Source organism: Carcharhinus amblyrhynchos, chromosome 14, assembly GCF_965287045.1.
Source record: "Carcharhinus amblyrhynchos chromosome 14, sCarAmb.v2.hapA, whole genome shotgun sequence".
Classification (NCBI taxonomy): Eukaryota; Metazoa; Chordata; class Chondrichthyes; order Carcharhiniformes; family Carcharhinidae; genus Carcharhinus; species Carcharhinus amblyrhynchos.
This window is the reverse complement of record NC_137337.1, coordinates 20,393,311-20,416,021: the sequence shown is the minus strand read 5'-3', so window position 1 is coordinate 20,416,021 and position 22,711 is coordinate 20,393,311. Positions and strand designations below refer to the sequence as shown.

The 22,711-nt window shown below is 42.4% G+C and overlaps 1 protein-coding gene across 1 annotated transcript in view; it reads right to left on the bottom strand.

Annotated features, from left to right (window-relative positions):
• The window catches only part of itpk1a (inositol-tetrakisphosphate 1-kinase a), a 201,508-nt gene that overhangs the window by 170,689 nt on the left and 8,108 nt on the right, over positions 1 to 22,711 (bottom strand). Inside the window, exon 3 of the mRNA XM_080202372.1 lies at positions 6,868 to 6,892. Coding sequence (XP_080058498.1) covers positions 6,868 to 6,892 — 25 coding nt within the window. The remainder of the gene's footprint in view (positions 1 to 6,867; positions 6,893 to 22,711) is intronic.

The window sequence follows — 22,711 nt, the reverse complement described above, 5'->3', positions numbered from 1 at the left end:
TAGTCCATGTTGTTCAACAAGATGCAACAAACAAACAAACAAACAAACAAACAATGGGGGTGAGGGGAGGGTATGATACAGGACAAAACAGTATAATAGAATAGGGAAAACTGGCCAAAATCCTACCAGAACCTTTCCCGGAACCAAAATCTCCGTTGGCCTCAGGCAGGATTTTACGATCTTGCCTGAGCGAGGCCGCAAAATCCCGCCCGAGTCAGCGATTTCCATCGGAGAGGAGATCGGGAGTTTGGCTGGTAAATAAAGTCTCTTGAAATCCCAGAAGGCAAGTGGTGAAGGCAGTAACATGAAAGCAGATGACTGTAGCTGAGTATGGAGAATGAGAGAGAGAGAGAGAGAGAGCGCGAGAGAGAGAGCGCGAGAGAGAGAGAGAGCGCGAGAGAGAGGGAGAGAGAGACACAGCAAGCGCTGTAGAAAACATGGAAATGTGAACTGAAAAGACAGAGCTGCTCCTGCCAGAGTCTTTCAAAAGGTAACACAGTGTGGAATGCCATTATTGAACGCTGGTCTCACAAGTACATTACATGAAATACTCCATGGACTGGAAAAGCATGCTTTGTAGCTTGTGCCTGGTAGAACATGACGTTCCCCAAAAATGGCCATTTCAACACTTACAAACTGCACTAGGGTTGGTTCCCCTTGGGGCAGTTTCCCTTCTGGTTCCTCAGTGCACTCAGCACATCCATGGAATAGCCCTGGAATTATTGATTGGAAAGATTAGTTCATCGGCTAGCACATTCTCCAGGTCTGGGACATATTGCACAGCATCTTGGCAATAAACTACAAAACAGGTTAAATTGTAACGCAGGTGACTCTGGCAACTGTGTCACTAACTGCAAATGACTGAGACCATGAAACAAAGAAAGTTGTCTCTGTGACTAAGTAGTAGGTTGATAAACCTGCTGTTGTGGTGTAAACATTAACCTGTGCCTACACCATTGTACCCTTTAAAAATGTAGCAATGTGCGGATAACGCAGCAATGTGATAAGCTGAATGAGCAGAACCAGGTCGCCAATGTACTCAACAAATCTGAAACCTCAATGACTGCATTAACAATGCTGCCCACGTACAGGATCTCAGTAAGAATTTAGCCACAGAGTCGAAGGAGAACAGGATTAAAGCCTTTAAGCTTCACAATGCATTTCAAACACACACATTGCCATTTTACTTTCATTTATTTTTTGGTCAACCCCTGCTCCATTGCCCACCAGACTAGAGAGTGGGGAACCTCTCCCTCGAGATGAGTTAGGAACAAGTCTCCTATTAATATGCCAGTCCTGGTGCGCAAACGCAAGACAGCGGCAGAAAAACAAAATCTGCCAACTAGTATCAATAAAACATCTGTGTCACCAGCTGGGCAGGACTCATCCGAGAGGCAGAAGCTTGTGGGTCCAAGTCTCCAGGACTTGATCATAAAGAATCCTTACAGCACAGGGGGCAAGGGAGTGTGGGGCCCAACCAGACCTTTCAACTAAAATACATTAAACTGAGACCAATTCCATGGCATTATTCTGAAGGAAAAATTATCGCCAGTATCGGACCATTACTGATCTTGCAGTGATCAGATCTAATATACTTACTACACTGCTATGCGTGGGAGCTTGCTTTGTGCAAACTGGCTGCTGAGCTTCCTACATGATAGTATTGAATAGATCTTTAGAAAGTATTTAATTGGCTGTAAAGTTCTTTGGGACATCTTACCACCGTGTCAGGCACTATGAGGAAGGAGTGGGGTGGTGTGATTAATGGGACAGCTTCATACTGACACAGGCACAACGGCATTCCATGATTCTCTGATAAATGCAGATCTCGATTTTCATTACATTTGAAAGCACAATATTGGCAAGTTACCAACTTGTGTCCATCTCGAAATACTGGTCTGCCCAGCAGTACGTGGATGTAACAAAGCTTTGATGTGTTATCTTAAAAAGGTTAGAAGGTAGGAATTCCCTTGGTCATGGAGACAACGGGGAAGAGAAAAAGAGCAATATCTGCTGGAGGCTTGCTTTCTGTCACGGAAAAAGGTCAAGTCACTCCTTTGTGAATCAGCAACTCAAACGTTGATCCTTTGAATGAGTTAATAAAGTCAAGGCCACGGCTGCCTGTTCAAGCAGGTTGATATATATCGCCATGGGCCTATTGAAAAGGGAGGCTCTTGAATTTTATGTCCAAGATTCTTCCCTCACTAACACCACCAACAATAATAAACACAGGAACTGGTTACTCATCTCACTGCTGCTTGCTAGGTCTTGCATCGACCTCTATGTCTCCGCCAAATATCAGCTACTCTACTTCAAAGTAATTCAACACATTTGAAACGCGTCGGGGGCATTTTAGACAATAATGCAGCAGCAGCAGCAACAATCCACTCTTTTTCCTTTCATATCAGCCTGTAAAAAGAGCCAAGCCTCAGCTGACCGCTTGTCTCAAACTCCCCAGTTTAATGGCATTTTAGTCGGAACCATAGAAACACAAGAGGAGAAATCAAATCCCAGTGAATCAGCGAGATGCAAAGGATGCCCTGTTTTAGGAATCAATTCAAAGTGGAAGTACCACATTCCTGAAGACAAAAGTGGTAGGCCAGGCTGTAAGAACAGAAGAAGAAAATTGTTTCCTCCGTAAATTCTCTAAATCTTGTATTTGACCGATTATAAAAGGACATTATGATGTGTACATTGCAAACAGAAAACTAGCAAAAACCAACACAATACCAGAAAACTCAATCCGCCTTGAACCATCTCACCCTTTTCCCCCCTCAACTGCCGCTCTGCCCTCTCCTTGTCCCTGTCCCTCTATCCACTGCCTCTCCTGAAGTCTTAATGGAAAAGTGCTAACCATTGCCTACTGCAGGTGGAAATACCTGGTCTCATGGAAGCTCCCACCATCACATAGCCATGGCTGGAATAACTTCCATTAGCAGCAGTAGCTTAAAGGACTAACTCCAAGGGCGGGGTGCCAAATTCAACACTAGGACCAGATTAACATACTCTTGTCTCCAGACTGAGAGACTGGATGGCCTTTGTCACCAGGTGGCAGCTGCAGAGCGGGGAAGAGGAATGGTGGGCCAGGAGGGACGAGGTCTGGAAGGCCAGATTGTTTTCCCTTTCACATTTTTATTCAAATCCTAACCCAAAATTCCAATTCATGGTTCCCACAAGAGGGGCAAAAAAGATCCGAGGTGGGGTGCCAATGCTCAGCATGTCAGCTTGGATTTGATCTTAGCCAAAAGGCCCAGATAGGTTTGAAAAAAAAAAATCGCAACAAGCGACATCTCAGTTAAACCTCATTGATCTCCCAGGCTGGGGTAGAGTCAACCTGCCTCATCATTAACAACCTGGCAGAGGAGAATCAATGCCAGGAGTACATACACACTTAAGGTTGATAATCAAGAGCAGCCGTGCCCAATTGAGGCCAGTATTAGGGTTTCAGAGTATAAATAAGGTGTTTACATAGAAGCAAAGAAAATAGGAACAGGAGGCGGCCATTCAGCCCTTTGAGCCTGCTCCGCCTTTCATTACGATCATGGCTGATTGTCCAACTCAACAGTCTAATCCGGCTTTCTCCTCATACCTTTGATCCCATTCACTCCAAGTGCTATGTCCAGCTGTGTCTTGAATACATTCAAGATTTTGGCATCAACTACTTCCTGTGTTAATGAATTCCATAGGCTCACCACTCTTTGGGTGTAGAAATGTCTCCATATCTCCGTCCCAAATAGTCTACCCTGAATCCTCAGACTGTAACCCCTGGTTCTGGACTCCCCAGCCATCGGGAATATCCTTCTTGCATCTACCTTGTCTAATCCTGTTAGTATTTTATAAGTCTCAGATTCCCGACTCATTCGTCTGAACTCCAGCAAAAACAAACAATCTAACCTAGTCGATCTCTCCTCATAGATCAGTCCCGCCATCCCCCGGAATCAGTCTGGTAAACCTTCACTGCACTCCCTGGAGAGCGAGGACATCCTTCCTCAAATGAAAAGGAGACAAAAACTGCACACAATGTTCTTGGTGTGGCCTCAACAAGGCCCTGTATTATTGCAACAACACATCCTTGTTCCTGTACTCAAAACGTCTTGCGATGAAGGCCAACATATCATTTGCTTCTTTATCACCTGCTGCGCCTAGAGGATTTTCACAGTAACTTCACTGCAATGTTAAAATGAGCCTACCTGTGACTAATCAACAAACTTTTACTTTCAACTTTCACCTGCATGCTTACCTTCAGCACATGGTGCACAAGGACACCCAGGTCCTGCTGTACACGTTCCTCCCCCAATTTACAGCCATTCAGGTAGTAATCTGCTTCTAGTTTTTGCTACATCTGCCACCAATTTGCCCACTCACCCAACCAGTCCAGATCATGCTGAAGGATCTCTGCATCCTCATCACAGTTGACCCTCCCACCCAACTAGGCATCATCATCATCATCACAGAATCCCCACAGTGCAGGAGGAGGCCAATTGGACCATCAAGTCTGCACCAATCACAATCCCACCCAGGCCTATCCCCTTGGCCCCAAGTATTTACCCTGCTAGTCCACCTGATGCTATCGAGCAATTTAGCATGGTCAATCCACCTAACCCGCACAGTTTTGGACTGTGGGTGGAAACCAGAGCACCTGGGAGGAAACCCACACACAGATACAGGGAGAACGTGCAAACTCCACACAATGTCCCAAGGCTGGGTTTGAACCTGGGCCCCTGATGCTGTGAGGCAGCAATGCTAACCACTGTGCCACCATGCTGCCCACCTGCAAACTGAGTGCTGGGGCAACTGGAAGAGTTCATGTCTTTACTCTGTAGGCTTGGATAGAAACCTGGCTTAAAGTGCAGGCTGACTTCAGACTCTTTCTTTCCCCAACACACGAGTATCAAATTTAATACAGGTCAGAGGAAAATCACATCTGTAGCAGGAAGGGGGAACACTGTGATTGTGGCTGGGATAGCAAATTAAGAAGTTCTTTACAGGTAGGTCGGTCAGCTGGAGAAAAAGCACCCTTGCTCCTTCTTGCCCACAAGCAGTGCTGGAAAGACACGGAAACTGGAAGAATGCAGCCTCATTGAAATATCTGAAGAGAGATTGGGTGCCTGTTTTCCTTTAAAACCAGAAGTGGTCTTGTTATGCCTCAGCTGGAGCACTGTGCACTGTTCTGGGCACAACATTTTCAGAAGGATGTTAAAGCATTGGAGAAAGTGCTGAAGAAGTTTACAAAAACGGATGAGGATTTTATGAAGCGGGACTGGAGAAGCTGGGACTCTCTTCTTTAGAGAAGAAGAAGGAGGAAGAGAGGACAGGAGATTTAATAGAGGCATTTAAAATCACAAAGGCTCTGAACAGGGTAGAGGGAGAAACTATTCTCATTCGGGACAGAAAGCGGGTGGGCACTGACATGGCAATTGGCTGAGGAAGCAAAAGCAATAAAAGGAAAACCTTTTTTTCATGCAATGAGTGGTTATGGTCTGGAATACACTGTCTGAGAGTGAGGTGGAGAGAGATACAAAAGCCTGAGGTCACATACCAGCTGACTCAAGAACAGCTTCTTCCCTGCAGCCAACAGATTTTTGAATGGACCTACCTTGCACTAATTTGACCTTTCTCTACATCAGAGCTACAACTGTAACACTACATTCTGCACTCTCTCCTTTCCTTCTCTATGTACGGTATGCTTTGCCTATATAGCACGCAAGAAACAATACTTTTCACTATATACTAATACATGTGACAATAATGAATCAAATAAAAATGGAGGGAGGTCCATTCAAGGAAGGAATTAGATAATCATTTGAAAATAAAATCTGCAAGGCTATGGGGCTAGTTTAGATACAATGGGCTGAATGGCCTCCTGTGCTGTAATGATTCTGTGGCTCTGTGATTAAGACAGGTTGGGCAATCTTAAACATTTTTACACCCTGCCCAACCCAAACCCAGCCACTTTTGGAGTCAAAATTTGCAGCAGCAAATGCTGACACACCGATGAAATCTCCGCAACAGTAGGCATGCACGTACATAGCACCCTTCACAATATCAGGACATCCCAAAGCATTCTTCAACCAACTGAGTGTTCTTGAAGCGTAATGACTAATGTAGCCGAGGCATGAGGGATTGCAACTAGCAATGATATTGGTGTCATACTGAATACCTCTTTATGCTGAATTGGTGAAAGCAATTTAACATTTTAAAATGGAAAGGACATAACCACAATGAAATGTTTCCACTTCAACTCTTTCAGCCAAGCCTCAACTGGAAAGATTTATTGGCATTTTCTACTATTTATATAAACAGTGACAAGCACAAAATAAATGATCCTGCCAACGAAAGTATGAAAAATAAGAATTCTCCCTCCACAGAGAACACTTGCTTCACATAAAAATGATGGAAGTTACCATTCCACAACCCCTTCAGTTACTATTAACACCGTCTCTTAAAATAGAGAGTGAAGTCATTGTTAATCTAGCAGCATTTATGTTGTTTCTGGGTGACAAAAGAAAAGGGGATTATTTGACTTGGGACATATTTGTTCCTCTGTCGCATCTTATTTTTTCCCCCAAGCTAGTACACAAGAAGTCAACTGTTCAGCAGTTAAAGAAGCCCAATATTCTTGACACGTTTAATCACAGCAACTTTAACCTGACCTTTGTCTGCACCCCCTCCCCCCACAATGTTTAAGAAGTGATCCACAATTGCCTTTCATGAAACAGAATATGGAGAAGGTCACAGCACAAAGTTTATACATCCTTTGCCCTTGATGCATCCCTTGATCATAAAACAAATTCACTATTTTGTTCCGAGCACAAATCAACAAGTCATACAAGTATCAGCACCTAGAAAGAAGATAATATAACTCACCTGTACGACATCTATGCCTCTTTTCCTGGGGAGAGAAAAAAAAAAGATAATTAGAGAAAAGCACACAATATTACAGAAATAAGCAACTTCTAAGCAGCAAGCTGCATAAACAAATATTGACCCACAAAACTTGTGGGTCAAAGGTTTCCATATTCCAGCAAAAGCAGAGTAAATTTTCTTAAAGTCTATAACACTAACCAGACAGCTAGAATCTCAAGAGACTCACATGGGTTTTATTTTGAAAAAGCTGTCAAAGCTCAGCCTATTTCAGGTGTTATTAGAATGAATAAATGCATAAAACGCATAAACGCATAAAACACTGGACATCTCATGCTCACTAACATGGCTGGGAAATGGAAGCACGGTCAATGGTCGTGAATCCAAGAGCAGAGTGTTCGTAAAGATGTCTTGGCTATTTCGAAGTGTGAACGATACATCAGAATTATACCTTTTGAAACCTGTGACTGCCAACGTTAGCAATGTTGTAAGATTTGCAATTTTGGTTCAACTCCCAAATCTTTGTGACCTACAACCAACTACGAAAGGGTGAAATTCACCTTTTTTTGGATGTATCACAGCTTGGTACGGCTTCTGCTCTAACCAAGGCCTTAAGAAGCTACAAAGGGTGGTGAACGTGGCTCAGTCCATCATACAAACCAGCCTCCCATCCACTGACTCTGTCCACACTTCCTGCTGCCTTGGAAAAGCAGCCAGCATAATCAGGAACCTCACGCACCCTGGTCGTACTCTCTTCCACCTTCTTACACTGGGATAAAGATACAAAAGTCTGGAGGACACAAGAACAGCTTCTTCCCTGCTACCATCAGACTTTTGAATGGACGACCAATTAAGTTGATCTTTCTCTACACCCTAGCTATGACAGTAACACTGTATTCTGCACTCGCTTCCATCTCCACTATGTATTCTACGAACAGTATGTTTTGTCTACATAGCGCAGAAGAAACAATACCTTTCACTGTATACCAATACACGTAACAATAATAAATCACATCAGCATTTTCCTGCTGACAATTCTGTAAGGTCATGGGCAGTGTTTCCAAAAGCTTTTCCTCATGCGACTCCAACTTAAAGAGTTGTTAAGCAAGGGGTTGGTTGAGTAGAGTGGGAAGTATTTAAACTACAAAGCTTTTTTTTAAATAAAACACAAAGCATACTTCACAGGTGTTTTTTGCAGTAGCAACAAGGCCTCAAAGACCTGCCCATTAGACCACGCTCACCATTAAAAATACACAAGGATTTAAAGAGATTGTGCAGTGGTTGGCGTTCAGACCACTACGGTCATGGAGTCCAAGACCCCGCAATCTCAATTTGCAATCCCACTGGGAAGTGGCGACCCACAGTTTAGAATAACCTCAACCAGTGATTCCCAAGTACAGCAAAAACAGCCAGGGAGGACACAACCCAGAAAGGAAAAAAAAAACAGTAAAACTGAGAAATAAGAATACTAGTGCAAACTTTTTTTTCCCCCTTTCTGGGAAATAACTACTGTAAATAGATACAAAATTATTATTCCAATTGGTTCCAGTATTTTGGAAATGTAACTGCCTACTGTTCAATATTAATTGAGATGGTATGTTACTAACATTGAGCCATTCTTCTTAGCCATGGTCACACCACGTATTTGCCCTATGACTTAAACCCAGTTTGTTTTGTGCAGTTCAATACCAAATGTAGTAACAATCCTAAGCAGCGTACAGCTTTTCCTTATATGACCCAGTGGCCAAATCAGGCAAAGAAAGATCTGCTCCCATTCTGTCCCAGCCACAGCTCTATACCCAAAGCTTGAAAAAGAAAAATGTTTATTGCTTTTACCCAATGATAAAGCATCAAGTCATCCACATTATAATACAACCAGACTTTTGTCACTAGTCAACAGCTAGTAAGTTCTTTTTTAGTCAGAGTGAAATGACTGTGGATTTTTTTTGAGGGGGAAATCTAAACCACATGTGTCTTTGCAAACATGTGACAACTTTGTATGAGAAGGCAGACAGGCAGCACAGTGGGTAGCATTGCTGCCTCGCAGTGCCAGAGGCCCGGTTCAATTCTGGCCTTGGGTTCACTTTCTCCCCGTGTCTGCGTGGGTTTCCTTCAGGTGGTCCCGTTTCCTCCCACCTAACATGTGCAGGTTAGGTGGATTGGCCATGCTAAATTGCCCCTTAGTGGCCCAAGATCTGTAGGTTAGATGGATTAGCCATGGTAAACGTGTGGGGTTACAGGGATAGGCAGGTGGTGAGCTTGGATAAGACATTCTGTCAGAGAGTTACGGCAGACTCAGTGGGCCGACTAGCCTCCTCCTGCACTCTAGTGATTCTAACTATGCTATACCAGCCATCTTCGGCTTAAATAGTTCAACAACACGTATTGTCCGGTAACAGAACTGGAGTCTCAGAGGACTACTGGCACCCGTCGAACTGGATCCCATCATAGGTCACTATTTTCTAAAACGGATGCAAGATTAATATTTCGGAACAGGACAAAAGAGGTCTTTAGGCCCAACTAGCCTATGTATTTTCCTCCATCGATTAATGGCACCAAACTGCCTTCTTGCCACATTCGTCAATTCCTTCTCACTTGAGAAATACAAAGCGTCGATCATACTAGTGTAAAGGTCAAAAAAAAATCCAAAGAGATTTGGGGTGGGAGGTCCAAGTGCACAGGTCATCAAAATGAATGGGTACAGAAAATAATCAAAAAGTCTAATGTAAAAAGGTTAGAAATACAAGAAAATAGGCATCGTGCTTCCAGCTATACAAGGGATTAGGGTTAGACCACATGGACTACTGAGAGCAGTTCAGGAGCCCACTTTAACAAAGATATATTGTTGTTGGGGAGAGAGCGCAGTCAAGGTTTACCAGAACGATAGAGAAAATGCTGGAAAATCTCAGCAAGTTTGGCAGCACCTGTAAGGAGAGAAAACAGCTGACGTTTCAAGTCCAGCTGACCCTTTGTCAAAGCTTTATAAAACGACAGCTCTTTTCTCTCTTTACAGATGCTGCCAGACCTGCTGAGATTTTCCAGCATTTTCTCTTTTGGTTTCAGATTCCAGCATCCGCAGTAATTTGCTTTTACTAGAACGATATCTGGACTCCAAAATGAAGCTACGAAGAGAGATTACATCAACAAGGGTTATAATCTCTGGAATTCTAAAGATTAAAAAGGATGAGTTGATTAAAGTTTTCAAAGTATTAAGGGAACCAAGTTTGTTAAATAGAAGCAGAAAAACAACTTTCACAAGATGATGAGTCTCGGACTAAGAAGAAAGATCTAAAAATTAGAGCCAGGCTTTTCAAGACTGAAATTAGGAAACATTTCTTCATACATACAAAGACTTGTAGATATTCTGGAGCTCTCTTCCATAAATGGCAATAGATTAATTATTAATTTTAAAACCAAGAATGTTTCATTTAACAAATCTAAAGGTATTAAAAGGTAATTGGACAAAGTTTTTAAAAACTTTTTAAAAGTTTATTAGTGTCACAAGTAGGCTTACATTAACACCACAATGAAGTTACTGCGAAAATCCCCTAGTCACCACCTGTTCGGACACACTGAGGGAGAACTTAGTGGGGCCAACGTACCTAACCAGCATATCTTTCAGAAAGTGGGAGCGAACCGGAGCATCTGGAGGAAACCCAATGAAGACATGGGGAGAACGTGCAGACTCTGCAAAGATGGTGACCCAAGCCAGGAATCAAACCTGGGTCTCTAGCACTGTGAAGCAGCAGTGCTAACCACCGTGCCACCATACTCCAAAATCAGACTAAAATTGGATTCATACGACATGCAAAATGGCAATACAAGGAAGTCAATCACCTTTGTAAAAATTCACTTGACTAACATGCTGGCAGCAGCGCTAACCACTGTGCCTCAGGCAGGTATGTATTCCTGTTCCTATATGACATGTTTCCTGTTTCATTTGGTGATAATTCGATTTTTTTTGCTTTAAAAATACTTCGTGAAAATGTTTCACTTTCTCATTCCTAACTTCCAAAATATCCTTGGGCATCTATTATTTGCAGGTGCGGAGGCCAAAAAAAGAGGGAGAGGGGAGCAATTCTATTGTTTTAAATTCTTTTACAGGCATTTGACATAGTAACTGCTGATTATGACATCCGTGCACAGTCATCACAGTAACAATTAATTCAATACTAAAGAGCTTCTCCACACCCTTCATTGTGTACAATCTGTGGATTCTCAGAATTTCAAAAGGAGTGATCCTAGATTTTCAATTATGACATTTTTTTTAAAGAATGGTTATCAGTGCAAAATCAAACACGTCAGCCACACACAAAAGAAAACCCAGTTCTAACAAGTGATAGAGAGAGTGCAAAATCCAGCGGTCATCAAATTGGGTGTCAAGATGCCATGACTCTCTCATGTCCCTCTCGCTAGGGATACTGGCATCAGTCAAGGCAGCACAGTGGTTAGCACAGCTGCCTCACAGCACCAGGGACCTGGGTTCAATTCTCAGCTTGGGTCACTGTCTTTGTGGAGTCTGCACGTTCTCCGCATGTCTACATGGGTTTCCTCCAGGTGCTCCTGTTTCCTCCCACAATCCAAAAGATGTGTTGGTTAGGGGCACTGGCCACGCTAAATTCTCCCTCACTGTACCTAAACAGGCGCTGGAGTGTAGCAACTAAGGGACCTTCACAGTAACTTCATTGCCGTGTTAATGTATGCCTACTTGTGACACTACCGAATAAAACAAAATCTATTGGAACAATTCTCCACATCTCCTAGATGTTACAACAGTGTTCCGAATAATTATTCCCTATTCCACACAAACTTTACCCCTCAGGCCCCAGCCAAGTACAAAGAACGCAGAAAATTACAGCACAGGAACAGGCCCTTTAGCCCTCCAAGCCTGCACCGACCATGCTGCCTGACTGAACTAAAACCCCCTACCTTTCCAGGAACAGATCACTCTATTCCCATCCTATTCATGTGTTTGTCCAGACGCCCCTTAAAAGTCACTATCTTATCTGCTTCCACGTAAACAGATAACTTGCAGCCAAGACTGGTGTAGCCTAGTTAGAAGGAGATGTTCAAAAGTGTTATTACAGGTTACTATATCTGCCCTTTCTATCCTGCTCAAGTAAGGAAACCAAGTAGGTTCAGAGCTACCACGTCCTGGTACCCAGTGGTGACCTAACTAAATTCATCAACATTTTGCACTGATATAGCACTTACATCCTGTGACACTTCAATTAAGCTTCTACACAAAATCTGACACCTAAACATAAGGTGTTAAAGATAGGCGAGCAAAGGTTTGATTAAAGAGGTTGGTTTTAAGGAGCACCTTAAGAGGCAAAGAGAGAATCAGCCCAGATGGTCAAAGGCTTGGCCGCTAATGGCAAGGCAAAGGAAATCCAAGCTGCGCTAGAGGCCACAGCTGCTTTAGGAATGCACAGGGTTGTAGGACTGAAAGAGGCTGCAGAGAAAGAAATTTTTTTAAAAAACCTGCCTCCTCCTAGATTATCTGGCTACTGGTGGTGTTGGTAATTTCAACACTAATAGTTCTGGTGTGACTATCATTCTGTAGTTTGTATTAATACTGTTTAGCACTTTAATGTTGACGAAAGCCATTTAAAAAACAACGAAAACTACACTATCGCAAACCAGCCAGATTAGTTAAAATAGACTGTGAGACAAAGAATGTGATTCATTAATAGATGTGTTAGTAAGGCTGGTGTGGTAGTGTAATCTGTAACATAAAGAGTTTGTAACTTTTATAATTATAAACTAATTATATAATTAACACTTGATTATTCATACAGATTCTTAAAATGCCACGAGAATTGTAAGATTCTCCCTTCCGAGACGTGACAAGAAGAGGAAGCCATGAACTTGTTCAAGCTTGGCTAAAAGTCAAGGCTCAAAACGTCTTAATACAAATGGCAGACAGTCATGTTAACCAATTATTGGTTAACCTATTTCTCAAGTCTACACTCAAGATATTGAATGGGGATTCTCCAAACTTGTCTGTGCCCACACTGCTGCAAGTGAGGAGAATTTGGCCTTCTAACCAAAACGCTATTCGCTTTAGGTGACATCGGAGAATCCCACCATGGACAAGGATGGGGGTTTTTGGTTATTGCTCAAGAGAAACCATTATCTTAAAGCTAAATAATTAGCTAAACACCAATGGGCTAACTCTTATTATTACCTTATTGACAAATTAGAGACCAATTGGCTATTTTCTAACAACTGACTGAGGTGGACTTTCAACACCTTTTAAAGTATTTAAAAAAAGGTTTTGCGAAGCCATATTGAGAGAGGTGTTTAAAGTTTCTTTATTAGTCACAAGTACACTTACATTAATACTGCAATGTAGTTACTAAGAAAATCCCCTAGTCACCACATTCCGGTGTCTGTTCGCGTACACTAAGGGAGAATTTAGCATGGCCGATGCACCTAACCAGCACATCTTTCAGACTGTGGGAGGAAACCTGAACACCTGGAGGAAACCCATGCAGACACAGGGAGAACGTGCAGACTCCGCAAAGACAGTGACCCAAGTCGGGAATCAAACCTGGGTTCCTGGAGCTGTGAGGCAGCAGTGCTAACCACTGTGCCACCTATAACCCGTTGTAACAGGTTATCTATGTTTTCGGAGCCTTCACTTCACACCCTGGCCTGACTGAACAGAACTCTGTTCAATTATTAAACTTACGCTTTCATCTCTGACTGTTAATTGACACTTTGATTTTTATCTTTCTGACTTGTTACCTTTTTAATAGTTAATAAACTCTCTCAGTTCACTGTTTAAAGGGCTCCGCCTTGCCATATGATTATGTCTGTAAAACCTGGTGTGATCTTCAAATGGGGAGTTATGGCAAACAAGTGATCCCTGTAAATCTTTGTTGAAACAAATTGTAGTTGTAATGGTGGCAGAGGCTATAACCTTAGTGACTCAGGCATCGCACTTTGGGGGGCAGATTTGATTAAACAGATGGCCTTTTTCCGTCCAGCATTCTCAAGTTCCAATAAAGCGTTTTGCAGTTCCTAAACTATGTGTTCGACAGCAAGAAAATTTTGCCGTCAAATTATGAGATTTCCTAGGAGGCAGAGCACTGATGTTTCATGCGAAATGAATCACAAAACTGATACGGCGCCAACGGAGGCCATTTGGCCCATCGCACCCGCACCAGAGAGCGATTGATAAAATGATGTAAAGTTCATGCTTCAAGAAATACTTTTCAGGTCCTTTAATATTTCAAAACACTAAACACCCCTTCCGGCACAAATTACTCCAACTATCCCTACGCTGCAACACAAGCAGTTCCTCTGACAAAAGTGGTTTGACAGGTCCGTTACTTCTCCAGATCATTGCCACTTGTATACGGTGAACAGCGAAACAAAACTCTACACAACCCAAATAAATTGGCAAAGGTGAAGTTGTAATCAGAATCTTCATCACGTTCACTCAGATAAGCATACAGCTCAAATTGATAATGTGGCAAGACACAAGGTCCCAGATACTATCTCCAGTATACACTGAGCTAAAGGGGTGGCACGGTGATTAGCACTGCTGCCTCACAACTCCAGAGTTTGATTCCTGGCTTAGGTCACTGTCTGTGTGGAGTTTGCACATTCTCCCAGTGCCTGTGTAGGTTTCCTCTAGGTGCTCCAGTTTCTTCTCACAGTCCAAAGATGTGCAGGTTAGGCTGATTGGCCATAACAAATTGCCCCTTAGCGTCCCAGGATATATAGGTTAGAGGGATTAGTGGGGTAAATGTGTGGGATTGTTGTTGGTGAAAACTCAATGGGCCAAATGGCCTCCTTCTGCACTGTAGGGTTTCTATGATTCTGTGATGTCAATCCAACCAGATGGTCAAACTTTCTGCTGTCGGGTCTCCATATCATGGCTCACAGTTGAAGCAAAGTAACAGACTTAGGTAACTACCTTTGGATGCACCTGACCTGTACCTTCAGGGGAAAAGGAAACGGATACTTCCTCAGTTGTGTACTCTGAGAACACTGGAGTTGAAGAAGATATACAGGTCTTACATTGCGAGTGATATCTGGTAAAATTTAATCTAGCAACATCTGCAGTGGCAGAATTTGCACAAAACCTTTAAGATAAAGGCTAAATATTGCTGGCATTTGAACAGAAAATGCTGGAAAATCTCAGCAGGCCTGACAGCATTTGTGGAGAGAGAATAGAGCCAGTACTTTGAGTCTGCACGATGCTTTGCCACAGCATCTCTCCACAGATGCTATCAGACCTGCTGAGATTTTCCAGCATTTCCTATTTTTGTGGAACAACTCATCAGTTACAAAGCTGAACAAGCGACGTGCATCCACCCAGAAGAGGTATCCCAGCAAACGCAAAGTCTCAAATTTATCAAAACTTTTAAAACAAATACATCAAAAAATAAATTAGCAAAATCAAGTAGCTCTCCATCCTTCACTGTCATTTGGCCAAGGATGGCTGCTAACTGGCCACTCTGCAGCCTATCCTTAATGCCCTAATTGTTAAAAAAAAAATAAAGTTTAGGTTTTTCTTCTTCCACCCTGCAAAGAGCATTGGTTCTTGTGAGGTTACGGTTCCCAAGCTACAGAACTTTCTTTAGTGCATGACCCAATAAATCAACTTTGCTTCAAGTCAAGTGGGAGCCCAGACTAAATCAGAGTTAGTATTTAACAAGAGGAAGCATTGCAATAAACCTGACCGTGATCTCAGCCAAGGTTCCCACGTACGGGGGTCAGTGGGGAAATTGTGGTGTGTATTGGCAGTGTCACTGGTCTAGCAATCCAAAGGCCATTCTGGGGTTAAAGTTCAAATCCCACCACAAAAACTGGTGGGATTCAAATTCAATTGAAAAGCTAGTCCCAGTAATGCTGACCAGGAAACCATTGTCAATTATCATAAAAACTCATCTGGGCAAGCTCACCACTGTTTCAATTCCCTTTGTCTCTTCGTCCACAACATCTTGTCAGTCTCAAGCAGGCGGTATAGACAGACACAGGTGGTTAGTGTAGACAGGACAACATGACCGGCACAGACTTGGTGTGTTGAAGGGCTTGTTCCTGTGCTGTACTGTTCTTTGTCTTGTTTTATTGAGCTCCACCTATTGCTGGCCCTCAATCAAACCCCCACTGCTCCACACCCCCGTGCCAACCCAACATTATAAATCTCATCTTATTTCCTGTTCCCTTTAGCTCTGATGAAGGGCCTATTTAGCTCTGCTCTCTCTCCACAGATGCTGTCAGACCTGCTGAGATTTTCCAGCATTTTCCTGTTTCTTCGTTTCAGATTCAAGCATCCACAGTTATTCACTTTTATTCACTTCCATTTTCCTAATTACCCTTACCAAAAAAAATCTGTGCAGCGGAGGTCTGAAGTTTTTTAGAATTGACATGGTCTCCATAGTTTTGGCACGTTTCAGATTGCCACTAACCCCACTGGAAATCATCACCCACCAGCCTAGCTCAAATTTTAACATTAGGCCTCCTAGTTCTATCATAGAACCCGACAGTGCAGAAAGAGGCCCTTCGGCCCATCGAGTCTGCACCGAACACAATCCCACCCAGGCCCTACCCCCACATCCCTACATGTTATACCCACTAATCCCTCAAACCTACACATCTCTGGACACTAAGGGGCAATTTCTTAGCATGGCCAACCAACCTAATCCACGCATCTTTGGACTGTGGGAGGAAACCGGAGTACCCGGAGGAAACCCATGCAGACACGAGGAGAACATGCAAACTCCACACAGACAGTGACCCAAGCCGGGAATCGAACCCAGAACCCTGGAGTTGTGAAGCAGCAGTGCTAACCACTGTGCTACCGTGCCATCCCTTGCAACGGAAGTTCTGTCCTTTGCAATGGAAGAAATCATTTCTACCAACCCTACAAAATCCATTAATCAACTTAAATACCCTAATTAGATGACCCCCTTAATCTTCTACACTCCAAAGGAATACAACCCCAGCCCCCACAACCTGTCACCTTAACTGTTTGAACTCTTCAAGGAGGGAAAAGGGTTTCAATTCATCTTCCCTACAAGTCTTAGCCACAGTTTCTTAGCAGGTACAGGGCAGAAGCATAGAGGTTTACAGCCTTAGGGTTACAGGCCCTGTGGCCCAACTTGTCCACGCTGCCCTTCTTTTTGAAACCTCTAAACTATTCCCAATTGCCCGCATTCGGCCCATATCCTTCTATACGCATCTTACCCATGTAACTATCCAAATGCTTTTTAAAAGCTAAAAGTCAGATCAGTGAAACAGGCCAGCAAATAACTTAGATCAAGATCAACATTAGCAGAACTCTAAAGTTAAGTTAGCTGCCTTCCTGGCCAGCAAAAGTATATGCAACTCAAGAGAAGCGATTATTCAAGTTCAAAATAAACGTTAAATGAAAATCTATTAGAACTGCGTTTTACTGGCATAAAACCAGAGGCATTCCTCTTTAACCATGCCCCTGGGCCTACTTGAATTACACAAAAAGTAAACTAGAAATATTCATGGTTACATGCCAACCTAAACTGGGAAATGTAACTCTGGAATATTTCTACACACACCCTGAATAAATTTAAATTAGGCGATTTGATTTGCTGAATGCCAGTGAAGGATAAACTGGTTCGTGAACATCGTGTCAGCCATGTTGACAATACCATGATGTGGCTGCCAAGCTTGGGTCAAAATCCTGGAACTTCCCCCTTTATAGCTGCGGGGGAAGCTCCGGGTTTGAGTCCCACTCCAGGTCCTGATGGCCAAGGAAGATGCATTCATAACACGGCCAAAAAAAAAATTGAGTGTCAACCAGCAAATCCTTCCAAACAACACCAAATGGCTAGCGGTAAAAGCAGGAGAGATGGCTGATCAGCCACACTTGATGTGGAGTGGTCCACCTCAAGCTATGAGCCCCTGGTGACATACTAACAACCTGGTCTAGAAATGACTAGCTGTGGAAACAGATGAAAGTCTGCCTTGGTGCACCACTAGGTGCGTGCACATCACCAAAGGAAAACATGGGGTTAGAGGGAGAAGGAATTCCTGTTTGGGGCAGAGAGTTTTGCACTTCTGGAACACCGGGAAGTATGAAACAGGTTACAACTGTACAACCACAAAGAAAAGGAAATGGTCACTGAGGGGGAGTTCTGAGTGCAAGGATGTGATGGCTGGTGTCTTGGACAGGAACGGTGAAAAAATTCAGAGGATTTCTCTCAACGTCAAAATTCCTGGAATCAAATAGTAGAGTTCTATAATTGAATCTGTCAGAAAACCCTTTTATGTAGAAAAATTAAGCAAAACCTAGTAAACCGAGTATTCATCACCAGCTAAATTTGATGATATCTTTCAGAAAGTTTGCTCGTTTCACCCTTTGATCTCAGCAATTCTACCCCCATGCCAACACTGAGCTACTGATGCACACTAGCACTTAAAATAACAGAATGACAGCCATAAATCTGGTATCAAAACAAACATTTTCTCAGGCTTCTGTGGTCGGAACAACTCCTTTCAATGGTCTCTTAAACATGCCAACCCACTTCTGTGGACCAACATGTTTACATTACGGCTCAACCAAACGTCATGATGGAAGCAGACCAACACAAGGGCAAAGCTGAACTTCAGAATCCCGCCCAACATATTCTGAGGAAGAAGAACACAATTTGCTAGGTCATTCCTTGTTTCCACGTCCCACTGTTAATGTAAAAGATCCATTAGGAACAAGTGAGATCTGATCTTAACCATCTTATTGATTAGCTGAGTGTTATGATCTCCACTACAAAGCAGTAATGATTTTGTTATTTTTTTAAATATACTCAAGCAACAATTGATCAAGGGGATTTTCACAGTATCTTCATTGCAGCATTAATGTAGGCCTTCTTGCGACACTAATAAAAAAAATCTCATATTTGTCGCCCTCCAACCTCTCACCCACAACCTTTAGCCAAAAAAAAATCCAAGATTCTTTTATTGACCACCACTGAAGTCAACCTCACCTTGGTGCAAACCTATTCGCTGATGAATAGCACACCACAGAAGGTGCCTTTTACCTCCTTGTGACCACATGTCAACAGGCATAAAAAAAAACACATTGTGGCTCCTCTTGGGGTAGGGTTGGCAGGAACAGTCACCAACTTGGCAACTCTGCCAGAGCAACACGATGGTTCAGAATGGATTTCAACCACTTGAAACTGTTACTTGTGTAAAAGTCCAATCCCTTTTTAACCAATAAGTTAATCCGAGAAAATTGGACTTTTACATTAGCAAATTTACTCAAGGAATGAAGCCGTAAGATTCACTGTTTAAAACAAAATAATTTCATCACACGAAAATCAAAAGAACGTGAACACTAGTAGCTACAATCTGCCTTAACTATACGGCATCACTGCCTCACTGCACCAGGAACCTGGGTTCGATGCACAGACAGTGAACCAAGTTGGGAAGAGTCTGCATGTTCTCTGTGCGGGTTTCCTCTGGATGTTCCGGTTTCCACCCACGGTCCGACATGTGCTAGTTAAGTGCATTGGCCATGCTAAATTCTCCCTCAGTATATGCGAACAGGTGCGGGAGTGTGGCAACTAGGGGATTTTAACACTGCAATAAAGTTGCTGTGAATGTAAGCCTATTCATGACTAATAAATAAACTTTAGTATGTTACATTAGCAAGATTAGAAGTGTAATGAATGCAATCATCTATACTCTTAAACTGAATCTAACTCAAATTTTTTTCTACAGCCATTTGACTTAAACCCCCAAAAACTCAATTCAGGTATTTATCAGAAATTGGAAGATGAACCACTTCCTGTTCCAAACATTCAAAGATTTATACAAGGGTTGAGCTATCCTGAGCCATCCACTTACTACTAAAAAGGTTTTCCCTTAAAATCTCCTCCAACCACCGCAAGGTTGTAAACTCCTAGTTCAAGACAGGCATCACTAGTATTTTACGTGATGTCACCTCGGATCAGAACGTTCCTCGTTCCATGCTCTTTAACTCCGGCGTCTTGCACCTCGGAATACTCTCTCGCTCTCTTCTCAGTTCGGCTATCCTCAAAGTCTAACTTACTGTTAATACAGTCCTTTGGTTATCAAGGTTTTAAACCCTTTTAGCCAGCAACACAAAATAAATTTCAACTGAATTCAACTTGAAATAGATATTCCCTGAACTAGCTTGTTGAAAACAGAAACACATCCAGGAGTCTAAATCACTCCAAAATTAACTTCCTGTTCACCTTTTAAATCAATTGTTTATCTCCCAGGCAGTTTGGTAACATGATCAGTTCCTAGAAGCAAGTTGTTTTTACAAGAAATCTTCCAGAGATTTGATTTTTAAAAGGGACCATCATCCCCAATATAAAACATTACATTTTCCCCTTCAAAGTATGTGGGCTGTTACATGGGTGAGAACAGTCAAAAGCCCCTTTAAACAGCAAATGTCTTTGTGTTTAGTATGTGGGCAATACTGACAAGGTGTTGGTGAGTTGGCTCCCAAGCAAAAGAATAAGAAGTGTTTCTACATCTAATCCAGGTTTACTCTTTCCAAGCATTAGCGTATTTCACCTGGAGTACTTCTCTCTCTGAGTCCCAAGTTTAGAAGTTGCAGTTCTAGGACACATAAGGTAGGTAATGTGATAGAGTTAAACCGAGGCATTGTTTGCCTGTTTGTGTGCACGTACAAGGTCCCATGACACTTAATCCTACCTAATCCCATTTTCAGCACTTGGCCCTTAGCCTTGAATGTTAAGATGTGCCAAGTGGCACATCTGGGTACTTTTTAAAAGGATGTGAGACAACTTGCCATCTGAAATGAATGGAATAAGATTTCATCACTCTAGTAGAATTGTAAAACGTGTGACTGGTCTCCTGGAGGCTAAACTGTTATGTGGGTGGCAAGCGCAAAGGAATGCAGTGCCACAGGAGATTAATGGAGAATGAGTTTTCCCTTCCACCCTCCGATGATTTTTGCAATGCCTGATGTGGCAATGTGCCATATGGACCAAGATGGCAGAATAAATGCCTGACCTAAGATGTGTAAACTGCTGTTAACTGGGAAACGACAACGGGAATATTTCAGTCCTCCAGCACTCTTCCAGAACAAGGAGGGGGAGACAAATAAAAAACAATAAGAGCATTCCCATTCATGATTACTATCTAGTGGTGCCCCTTGCTGTAAAGAAATGGAATTGGTTTAAGATTCTGCTGATGCTCACTGTTTAGACTCACACCTCTTCCCATTCACGTACAATGATATTGTAACCCAGCAGAAATTAGCAGGTCTTGAGACAATAGGGAAGCAAATTTGTTTGAGTTACAAAACAGTTCTAAACACAACATTCTGTACCTTATATGTTGAGCATCTAGTGGCAACTCATCAGCTGCTCTCAGGACTTTTACAAACCTTAAAACACTCACGCAATAAAATGCAGCAAGTACCAATTTGTTCCCCCATGAACAACCTCTAATTATAACCTATTGTATGTCAATTTGTGTCACTTCCAAATACGTTGAGCACCCACGCTTTCACTGTAATTCGCAGTGTACTCTACATAGCCACACTCTCAAAAGTTCCAACAAAAGCACACCAAATGATGTTAAAATGTGCACGCAAACTAGTTACTTCCAAACTATTAGGTCCGTCTGAAAGCCATTAAAAAGTTCATATGCAACATGTATAAATAAATCCAACACTGCATTTCTAACATTAGATGGTGCAGTGGCAATTGATGTATAGATCTACTTGCAAGATAACTACTTTATGTCGCAACAAGTCACTTTGAGAACATTCTGAATACTAGAACATAATAGCGCAGTACAGTCCCTTCGGCCCTCGATGTTGCACCAACCTACGAAACCAATCTAACACCCATCCAACCTACACTATTCCAATATCATCCATATGTTTATCCAATGACCATTTAAATGCTTTTAATGTTGGCATTTGTAACAGTGTAACATTATTGTACAGATTTCAAACAGTAAATGTTACACAGACACCAAAACCTTCATGTTCAGGGAGAGCTGCTGTACCATTGTTTGCTAAACAACTGGATTTGTATTCCACAGTTTTGTTATTCTGAGCAAACTGAACTTGTCCAGGTACAATTGACACAGTGGCACAGAAGTTAGCACTGCTGCCTCATAGATCCAGGTTCAATTCCGACCTTGGATGACTATTTGTGTCGAGTTTACATGTTTTCCCCATGTCTGAGTAGGCTTCCTCCCGCACTCCAAACATGTGCAAGTTATGTGCATTAGCCATGCTAAATTGCCTCTTGATGTCAGGAGGATTAGCAGGGTTAAATAGGAAGGGATTACAGGAATAGGGCCTGGGTGAGATTGTCAATGTGGGTTTGATGGGGCAAATGGCCTTTTTCTGGACTGCAAGGATCCTAGTGACAGGGGATTAGCAGGGTTAAATATGTGGGGTTACGGGAATAGGGCCTGGGTGAGATTGTTGTCAGTGCAGGTTCAATAGGCTGAATGGCCTCCTTCTGGACTGCAGATATCCTGTTAGTCCATATATGCTAAATCTCATCCAAAAGATATTGGCAGCAAAGGGCAGTTCCAAGTGCAGAGAAGGATCCCATTAATCTCAGGACAAAATGAGTTACCATAAATAAATTAATTACAATATACCATAACCATTCTTGGGTTATGTTAGCTGCCTGATTCAAACATGGTTAAAACAACCCACACAGCCAGCGGTAGGGTGGAAAATACTTCTTCACCAATTCATAAGATAATAAACATTAATAATGAATAAAAACCTCCAAAGAGTTTCACAGAAACATTATAAGATACAACAGTCTTTGATGAAGGGACCAAAGGTATGGTTGCTAAATTTGTTGATGGCACAAAGATATGC